Source organism: Bolinopsis microptera, chromosome 7, assembly GCF_026151205.1.
Source record: "Bolinopsis microptera isolate Bmic1 chromosome 7, MBARI_Bmic_1.0, whole genome shotgun sequence".
Lineage (NCBI taxonomy): Eukaryota > Metazoa > Ctenophora > Tentaculata > Lobata > Bolinopsidae > Bolinopsis > Bolinopsis microptera.
Genome location: NC_087078.1, coordinates 15,067,857 through 15,078,576, shown reverse-complemented (window position 1 = coordinate 15,078,576; position 10,720 = coordinate 15,067,857). Strand labels below are relative to the sequence as shown.

The window sequence follows — 10,720 nt, the reverse complement described above, 5'->3', positions numbered from 1 at the left end:
CAAGTGATGATGATGACGATAAATTATTTTTCGATATAATGTAAACTAAAGTATAAACAATTATCTTTAAAACCTGTGGTTCGAAATGACTGTATCTTTTATACTTTTGAATCTACGGACACTTAAATGTAGGCTACAATTTACTGCAAAAGCGTCTATACATATATATATATATATTTGACCAAAACCCATAATCATGGGTAGAGTGTACCGCTGCCAGTGTCTCTCTTTTCCAAACAAAAGGAAATGATATTAATTTGAGGAACAGTCCGCTAATGCAAATTGATACCGAGAATGAAATCGGTCGCTCGCTTTTTCAAATCAATAAGCTTTATTACAATTCGTAAGCCGTGATCGAATGGAAAAAGCGAGCGACCGATTTCATTCTCGGTATCAATTTGCATTAGCGGACTGTTCCTCAAATTAATATCATTTCCTTTTGTTTGGAAAAGAGAGACACTGGCAGCGGTACACTCTACCCATGATTATGGGTTTTGGTCAAATATCATCTCTTTTTGATTATAATGTCAGGATAATTTACACAGCTAGTCGAAACTTCATTAACAAGGAGGTAATTTCGACGATTTCGAAATTCTGCCTTTGAAAACGTTTCCTTGTGTTTAGTTAGGTATTTCTGTCGATAACCGACTGAATATGGCACTTTTTACTCATTCAAGTTGGCATTAAATTCATATATAATGCCATTTAAATATCGTGGAAAGCAGAATATATTCGAAATCACGAATGAGCAAATTTCTCACCTTTCGCACGTGCAAACTTTGAGCGGACGTCGCGTGCGCATACAATATTGAATCACCGTAAATTTTTGCATAGTGGTATTTAATATATAGTTTGATAAGCATGCAAAGTTTCAGAAGATTTCAAAAAGAATTTGGATCACAGCGGGACTCCAAAGTTGATAAAAATCGTGAAAATCAAAATTTTTAGCGATTTTAGCGATTTTAAATGAATTTGGGCGTGTCCCCACGTGTGCAACTTTTCGATTTTTAACTTTAAAACTAGCCTATAACACAATTTACACCTTTAAGAAGCAAAATTGAGCTCCACAACCCAAGGGATGGCCCAACACCAGAGAATACTAATTCACAACTTTTGTGTTTTTATAAAATTATTCTTCAAAAAAGCACTAACTTCAATAGCAAATATCTTTATGAAGGAGCAAGGTAGGAAACTATTCCGGTAGATTTTCGGAATGCTTGAACAATTATCTAAGATGAAAATGTCCTCAGATTTTGAATAAAATTACTCCTTAATAGTGTAAAATCGATTTAAAAAGTTGTTACTTTGTCAAAAGTCAAGTTTTAAAAACACTTAACTTGATGACGTCATCAAGTGATGATGATGACGTTAAATTATTTTTCAATACAATGTAAACTAAAGCTTAAACAATTATCTTTAAAACCTGTGGTTCGAAATGACTGTATCGTTTATACTTTTGAATCTACGGACACTTAAATGTAGGCTACAATTGACTGCAAAAAGCGTCTATACATACATATATATCTTCACGACAATCTGTTGTAAAACAGGGGTTCCAGAAAACCCACTTCCCGATACTCCTGAAACATGACATTTTTTTTACAGTCGATTTGGACAAGGTCTAGACGCCCTGCAAAGTTTCAGATCTCTAACTTAATTTTAACATGGTTTTTAAGGCACCTGAATATGGCGATTTTGGGTTTTTTACCTAATTTCGTATAACATGCTGGCGCGTATTTTGCGCAAATTTCTTAAAAACCTCCATACAACTATTTCTTATTCCTGTCATCTTCAACATTGAATTAGAATGTTTTGAACTTAAATGTACCTGCTGAACTACTTTCGATGAGTCTTAATGCCTGGAAAACAATAAAGGGGATATAATCGTATAGGGGGTAAATAGTGTTGTGAATATAAGGGCGACGGTAATGCTTGCCAGCATTGTGATATATAGCTTCACGACAATCTGTTGTAAAACAGGGGTTCCAGAAAACCCACTTCCCGATACTCCTGCAACATGAAATTTTTTTTACAGTCGATTTGGACAAGGTCTAGACGCTCTGCAAAGTTTCAGATCTCTAACTCAATTTTAACATGGTTTTTAAGGCACCTGAATATGGCGATTTTGGGTTTTTTACCTAATTTCGTATAACATGCTGGCGCGTATTTTGCGCAAATTTCTTAAAAACCTCCACATAACTATTTCTTATTCCTGTCATCTTTAACATTGAATTAGAATGTTTTGAACTTAAATATACCTGCTGAACTACTTTCGATGAGTCTTAATGCCTGGAAAACAATAAAGGGGATATAATAGTATAGGGGGTACATAGTGTTGTGAATATAAGGGCAACGGTTATGCTTGCCAGCATTGTGATAAGTATTTAATAGGCAGTGCGCCATCGACAATAAGACGCGCGCGCTGACCATTGAATGGTTTTTTAGCTCTTATTTCGGCCAGCACATTATTTTGAAAACAATCGAAAAGTTATAATACTTCCCATATAACAATTTTGTTGAAATTTGGTCAGCTTACGTAAACATTTATATTCTACTGAACCTAATTTAGTTTGAGCAATTTCGATGGTCAGAATTTGAGTTATCAACGAATTTATACCTATTTTGTCATTTTTAGACCTCTTAATCAAGGCTAATCTCTCCCAATTAAATTAGGTTCGGTAGTTAAGTATGATTCCCAGAAACCCTGACCGGATGGGGCTTAACTTTGAAAGTAAAAGAGTTAGAGACTTCCGGTTTTTTGTAACTTGTTCCCCTTTTAAAAGCAACGTTACCTCTCCAGGAGGAAAATTCAAGACAACGTAATTGCTGAGTTATCTCAAAATCTCAAGAAAAGTCCCATTTCGGGCCACTCAAAAGTTTGCAACTTTAACTTTGCGGATTCCTGTACTCTGGTTGGCTGAATTGTGTCACGTGGTAGCTACTTGAACATTGGAATGCGCCACGCGTGCAAATCATGCTTGTTGTTGCGCGCGAGGTCGAGCCGTCTGTTTAAATTAAACCAACTCTAGTACCACCACCAACCGGTAACTTTTCCTGGGTACTAAGTAACCAATTAGGGCTAATAAATGCCGAACACAAGGATATTTCGTATTCGGATCATAGGCCTGCAGGCTGTCTGTCGCAAGACCTTGGTCGCTCTTAACTGAGCGATAAGTGACGTTAAGTGAGACCGTGAGCACCACTTCTTGCCAAATTTGCTTTTAAATTACGGCCCCAATCATGAAGTAAAACAGTACAAGTTGTGTTTTAACTTTTTAACGGCAAAATACAGCGGATTCTAGCCCTTGAAAGTTGTAGGTTTGGAAGATCAATACGGCTGCTTTAATTCTTAAAAGTCTTAAGTTAGAACGGCCAAAACACCCTAATCGGCGTCAGTCAACTGCACCCAGAAACCCTGACCGGATGGGGCTTAACTTTGAAAGTAAAAGAGTTAGAGACTTCCGGTTTTTTGTAACTTGTTCCCCTTTTAAAAGTAACGTTACCTCTCCAGGAGGAAAATTCAAGACAACGTAATTGCTGAGTTATCTCAAAATCTCAAGAAAAGTCCCATTTCGGGCCACTCAAAAGTTTGCAACTTTAACTTTGCGGATTCCTGTACTCTGGTTGGCTGAATTGTGTCACGTGGTAGCTACTTGAACATTGGAATGCGCCACGCGTGCAAATCATGCTTGTTGTTGCGCGCGAGGTCGAGCCGTCTGTTTAAATTAAACCAACTCTAGTACCACCACCAACCGGTAACTTTTCCTGGGTTGGAAGGTTCTGACAAATTTTTAGCATGATTCATGTTCAGGAACCGAAGATATGACAGAATAATACGACAAAAATCAACGAATTTCGTCAAATTACGCGACTTTTACACCCGCGCACCATCAAATATGGCACCTAGGCGAAACTCACTGATCATTCCAAAAAGGTATAATAAATTTGGTACTGTGAAAATTCTCACAGTCTCTAGAAAACGAGGGTACAAAAATTTTGAAAATCCGAGCAAGTTTATTTTTATCGTGCACCGCCGAAGAATTTAATCGGAAGGTATTTTAAATTTTGCATAACTTCAAACTTTGGACTTGCAGATATTATTATTAGATATAAGATGTGCTAAAAGAAAAGCAATTATCCGGATCCGGATAGGAAGACTGCAGCATTTCTCTTGTTCCTACTATATAGTAGTAGTACTACTACTATAAGTAGGCCGTGCGCCATCGACCGTAAGACGCGCGCGCTGACCATTGAATGGTTTTTAAGCTTGTATTTAATTCGGCCAGCACATTATTTCGGAAACAATCAAAAAGTTATAATACTTCCCATATAACAATTTTGTTTGAATTTGGTCAGCTTACGTAAACACTTATGTTTTAGTTCTACTGAACCTTAATAATAATTAGTTTGAGCAATTTCGATGGTTAGAATTTGAGTTATCAACGAATTTATACCTATTTTATCATTTTTAGACTTCTTAATCAAGGCCAATCTCTCCAAACTGAATTAGGTTCGGTAGTTAAGTATGATTAGAAGGTTCTGACAAATTTTCAGCATGATTCATGTTCAGGAACCGAAGACTTGACAGAATAATACGACACAAATCAACGAATTTCGTCAAATTGCAAATTTGAAATTACGCGACTTTTACACCTAATTTTCAATTTTGCTTGCTAAAGCCGCGCACCATCAAATATGGCACCTAGGCGAAACTCACTGATCATTCCAAAAAGGTATGACAAATTTGGTACCGTGAAAATTCTCACAGTAAACAATGGTACAAAAATTTTGAAAATCCGAGCAAGTTTATTTTTATCGTGCACCCCCTACTATAAGTATAACTATAAGTATTGTAGCGCGATGCACTACTGGGTCGCGCGCGCATCAAATAATGCTTCTCGCAACCGTATGCAGATCGGCGAGATGCGAAGGATTGACATCGTGAATCAACTATAAGTATAACTTAAACTATAAGTCATTCGCGTTAGTCGATTCATAATAAAATCGGTTTTTATAGTGTTATTCGTTGTATAATCGCAACGGTTCTCAGCGACTTTACCTGAAAGTTTTATTTTAGTAATAGTAGATATATTTGTTCATTACCTAGCTAGCTTGCTAATCTATTGCTCGCTTCTCTCACGTATATGAGCCATGCACAATGCAAGAAGCTCGAAAAGAGCGCCGCGCATAGGAATAGGTGCGCCTGGCAAGTTTGTTCATAACTTGTTTTACCGGGGGAGCCCAGGCTATTATATTTATGTTCATAATAGAGATTAGACGGAATGACAGGCTGAGCGCCGCCCAGTAAAACTTGTTGAGCAACTAAAACTTGTAAAAGTTGTATATGTTACGATTCCCCACTTAGAGTTAGACGTCCCTGCAAATGCAATGTCTCAAAGCCAAGATAAAAGATAAATGTGGTTAGTAATTAGTAAGGAGGTGGTATTTTTGGATTTATGTCTAGGAACTTCCGGACATTCTCCTGTTAAAAATCCTTTGTTATCAAATTTCGCCGGTAAAATCATATATTTGACTGCATTACATAATATTATATTAATGCTTTTACCAAATAGTGTGAGATCACTAGGGTCAGCTAGATTAAATTATAATCACATATAATTTAATAAGTATAATTATATGCATGTTTTTATTCCTGTAATATTCGCTGTACTTTTATTTTGCTGTTTAACAAATGAAACAAAGTATATATTATGTTATTGAAGTTTCGAAATGTGAGTTGCTAACTAGATCATAGTATAATCGCAATTCATTTTAAATTTACCTAACATTTGAATGAATTTTGAAACCTAAAAATTGATACATTTTGTGCGATTCACCTTTTACATTACACTCTGATAAGAGATGCACCATCAAAGTTAAATGCATGTTCTCGGAAGAAGTTAGAGTTGTAAACATAAAATCTCAACATAACGAGGAAATATGATAAATCATCTCGTTACATAATATGTGCATATCATGAAGTTGATGGTGCATCTTAAGACGACTGTTAATTTTAAACCATTGAGCCATAGGAAATGTTCTACTAAAAGAATGTCTGCAATTATGTGTCAACAAATATAAATTAATCTAGGACATAGTTGGTGAGAAAACCAACCACAAAGTTTTGAGAAGCTACCACGCAATGTCAAAATTACAAAAATCATTAATTCAGGAACCAAAATCTACATGACATGATTAACCCAAAAATCAGCCGGGAAAATTCAATTTCACATATGGCACTTAACATTAACATAACAAACACAGGGGAAGATTTTTCGGAAAAAAACTCTTCCAAACATTAAATCGAAAGATCCTACTCTTCATCAAATATAAACACTATTTTTTCAAATAAAATTCAATCCAAAATAAGGATCGTTAACATATCTATACAAACCACAATCGCTTCAAGTCACAGCAGTACGGGATACCGCATGTCAACAACCAACATCCCGTTTACCGTGAACTTGAAACACAGAGAATGGTTTTCTCGAAATCAAATAATCTTCAAGAGCTACAATAACTGCACTCAACAAATCATGGAGCTTTCACTACGAGGAAACTGCAAAATTCTAAATGGACTTGTGAAAAAAACCGGGGCATTACTATTTCAACCCTCCTTGTCAGGTGACCGTTAATATATTATAGGAGAATAAAAAGCATCATCACACGATATCATCACATATGTAATGATTGCTCAAAAAAGAGAAGAAATGTTTAAAATGCACATAAAGATGCGGCCTGAAAGGATGCTTGATTGCCTTCTCAGCTTCTCGTGTGAAAATATGACTCGTATAAATCGTACAGTGTAAACGCCACCTGTGTTACACACACTCACACACACCAATTATTGTCACTTTAACAAATACTATAATATACTTGTTACAGTGCCGTAACTGCGAGTTATTCAGCCACGGTTGTGAATTTTCTATGGGAAAATTAGCTATCACAGAGTACTTTATTTAACCACATAATAGTAAAATAGTACTTAAGTGAAGCTGTGGAGCGGATCATGCAATAGATTTTCACATGGTCAGTGCTTAGTCCTAGATCAATTTAAAACTGGTGGTTTTTAACTAAAAACCCGCGTTTACGGCAGCTTATAACTTTAACTTGCTCTCTCATCAATAATTTTTCTAGAAAACAATCAATCGAATATATTTATCCACCATTATATATCATCATCATAAGGATTACATAACAATAAATTACAAATATACCTAAAAAGATTTTCCTAATAATTTTTCACGAAATATTCAAAATTCACTCAAAAAAACAACACATATAAGAGCTCTGAAAGTGCAGCGCCCTACAAAGCCGCGATGCAGGCCGTGCTCCTGCTCTTATATATGTCGCCAACGAGCGAGGAGTACATGGACTCGGAGTACAGCGAGTCCAGGTGCCTCTGTTTTGAGTTGGTTATGTTACTGAGATTGTCTTTACTTTGAGCGTGTTCCACGCCGCCTGGAACACCCACCGCTAAGTTCATGATCGAGGACCACGTTTTCTTTAACGTGCTCAGACTTTTCTTCTTCGATTTCTTCGGCTTCACGTCTTTTGAGTCGAGCTTCATGTTGCTCAACTCTTTCAGGACGTTCGATTGTTCGTTGAAGTTTTCGATGATTTTCAGGACGAATTTATCCTTGAGTCCGTTTCTGATCGAGCCGTTCTTAGAGCCGAGGCTCTTGGTGATGATCTTGGGTTTCACGTCAAGTGTGAGGGCTCCCTCTTTCTCCATCGCTTGTTTAGCCATGTGTGCTTTGAAGAGTTTGTCTGGTAGAGTGAGCGCTTCACCGTCGCATTCCTCCTCATCCTCCTCTGCTTCTTCCTCTAGCATCATGATGTTCTTCTGAAGGATCTTGTTGCTTTTCTCCATGTTCTCTCGGAAGAGTCGGTCAGGGAGCGTTTCTTCGTCAGAGCTGAGCATTTCTTTCTGGTCTTCGGAGATCTGGGGAAAGGAAACCGTTAGATAAGATTTACAAGCTTAATGAATAAGATAAGTAAACAAACCAGTAACACTTAGTGACGTATAGAGCACTGGAAAGAGAAGAAAAGTAGCAAAACAAAAGGTGTTCAATAAAAATAAGGTACATACCTTAGTCGGTACTTTGAAAGAGGTCCTGGTTCCTTTTCTTGGGATAGGTTTGATGATCGGGTTAACGTAGTCGAAGTCGGGATAAGAAACGCACAGTTCAGCTCGGGACTCTACTTGGTCAGGACTGCATGTCCGGGAGGAACTTGCACTGCTGGACACAACGTCAAACGCACTTCCTGGGTGTCGCTGAAGGGAAGGAGGCGGGTTAGTTTAGTTTCACATGAGAAATGTATTCTACAGCTTAACAGTTAAATTAAAAACTAAACATTGATCCAGCGATTGCCTTACAGAAGAAGGGTCAGCATAAAAAATGAAGACATGTCTCATGAATTATTTACGTTTTGAAACTTACTTCAGAAAGTGGGTTCCAGACGGTTTTGAAGTTGAGAGGAGGAGCTGAGTGAGATATGGTTCGGAGTCTAATGCATCGTCCTTCATCTGATGTCAGAGGCTGTCTTCCGGGTAACTGTGGGAGAGCAAGAGGGTAAGATAATGTTACAATGAACTAGTTTATCTCAACTAAGCTTTAGTTGAGATAATATTCTAAAGTTTTTGATTAAATAATCAGTGACAAATTAAATAATTACCTGTGGAGGTCTCATGATGACGGGGTTGACTGGTGTTGGTGGTGGGTTGGAGGGAACACCGCTGTTACACTCGTTTCCACAGCATTCTCCTGACTTAACCTTCCCGTGATCGCGACCTCGACCTGTAAAGAGAAGGGTTAGTAAAAAGATACAGATAAATTTCTAAAATAATTTGCCAGTATATTTCATCACAGATCAAGAGAAAGAGAAACCACAAACAACCGAGCATGCCCAGTCTATCAGTCATAATATCAGAAAGAAGAGAAACATACCGTATTTATCGTAAGTCACATCACTGCGTGTGGTGTAACACTTCTGGTCAGGTTCCACGTTCCTTTTGTAGTTTATGTCAGCAGACCAAGGTCGTGGAGGCTTCTTAATGCACGTCTCAGCCATCGAGGTCATGGTTTGTGGTATAGCTACAAAAGGTGGATTGGTTAGTTTAATAGTTTAAGTATACCAGGAGTATGGACACAGCGTTATAGCCATGCAAATTAAGCAAAATATGAATAAGAATTGTTGAGAACAATGAATAAAATTGAAGTATCAATAGAACATAGTCATCCTTTTAGAATTTAAGGACAGGTTTCCTGAACAAGAAAAGAAACAAGAATGATAAGAATGAAAAATGCCACCCACTTTATACGACCGCTGTCTACTTGAAAAGCAATCAACAAAATTCCCACGGTTATTATGATATCAGCACACCAACGTGCTCCGAGACAACTAAATCACACGTGTGAACTCTCCCGGAACTGTGGCGCGCTGCACGAGTCCCCATCACGTGACCCTGACTTCTGATCACGTGACCCTCACTTCTGATCACGTGGCGCACACTTAGCACCTCCAAGCTCGTGCTGCTCGTAGCACACGCCCCAAACAACACTAAGTTACCGAGAGTGTGAAGACTACCACGACGTTATACTGTGGCCTGCTAAAAATATATACCGGAGTCAACTAAGCAAGCAACGCTCACGATGCTGACTATGACAAGCTTTTGAGGAGTGAAGAGTCGGCTTCATCATGAGTACAAAAAACACATCATATATCGCATAAGCTAGCATAAATAATGTACAGTGAATAATATGTGATCGTGGAGAACTTGTGTCAACTTACAGCTGTGCCGAAAGGGAGTGAAGTGAGAGTGAACTGTGGGCAGAACTAAGAGTGGGGTGGCCGTGCACTTGACTCTAAATCGGGATAGATCCTGGAGACGGTTCTCAAGAGATCGATCACGCTCCCTGCTTCAACTTGAGTGGCGGACAACTTTACTATTGTCCAACTTCTGGAGAAAAAGCCGAAGTTTTTAATTAAATTCGTCAAGTTTATCAAGCAGCTGCAATGTACGCGTTTAAAGAAAGTTAAACTTAATTACCATGTGTAACGACTAACGATTGACCCTATTGGGTTTTAAATCTCTTTCGAGATGTAACTAATCTAGGCTTTTCTTTTCTGCGCAAGCATCTTTCAACTGTTAAGGGCAAGAAAATCAAGCTTGTCAAGCAAGTGAAATATGTCTGTTTAAACTAAAGTTAGCTTACTGATATGTAAATAATATGATAAATTAAAATGGCGGATTATCGCAGTTACAAGCGGGTGTTAAACATCTATCTTGACTTCTGGAGAAATAAAGGGCATGAAATAAGCGTGCTGTATTGTGAACAAAGAATAACTTTGACGCCTCATAGTCTTCAAGCTCATTTATTTTTTGCAATTATGTTCGAAGGGTTAAGATTGTATAATTATCATTATAATGATTAATCAGAAATTATGACAATCATTACAATGATAATTTATGAGCCGTAAACACAAAGGAAACATTAAATTTAACAAACTTGCTTACCACAAGGCAACTACTTGTTAACACTGTAAATCTATAAATACCCAACAAAATCGAATGTAAGCACACACAGAAATGTTTTTCAAAGTAACAATACGCAACAATGGCTGAGTCCGTCCGTTCGTCCGTGATGACCGTGATAAGCTGGCTACACCACCATTAACTTAGAGCATGTTACTTCACACTCTTAGATCAGAGTGA

General features: G+C 37.7%; 1 protein-coding gene across 1 annotated transcript; it reads right to left on the bottom strand.

Annotated features, from left to right (window-relative positions):
* Positions 1 to 5,705: 5,705 nt before the first annotated feature.
* Positions 5,706 to 9,183, bottom strand: LOC134818216 (uncharacterized). The gene is made up of 5 exons (XM_063827663.1): positions 8,952 to 9,183; positions 8,680 to 8,801; positions 8,445 to 8,558; positions 8,093 to 8,278; positions 5,706 to 7,945 (listed from the first exon to the last, which is right to left on the bottom strand). Exons 1-5 carry the CDS (start codon positions 9,082 to 9,084, stop codon positions 7,307 to 7,309), a joined length of 1,194 nt encoding a protein of 397 aa, XP_063683733.1. The 5' UTR covers positions 9,085 to 9,183; the 3' UTR covers positions 5,706 to 7,306.
* Positions 9,184 to 10,720: the final 1,537 nt, after the last annotated feature.

Excerpts from the sequence above, each read along its gene's own strand:
- LOC134818216 (XM_063827663.1), bottom strand. The coding sequence starts at position 9,084 with ATGACCTCGATGGCTGAGACGTGCATTAAGAAGCCTCCACGACCTTGG. Across the intron at positions 8,802-8,951 it reads TGTGACTTACGATAAATACG|GTCGAGGTCGCGATCACGGG; the intron begins GTATGTTTCTCT and ends TTCTCTTTACAG. Across the intron at positions 8,279-8,444 it reads TCTGGAACCCACTTTCTGAA|CGACACCCAGGAAGTGCGTT; the intron begins GTAAGTTTCAAA and ends CCTTCCCTTCAG.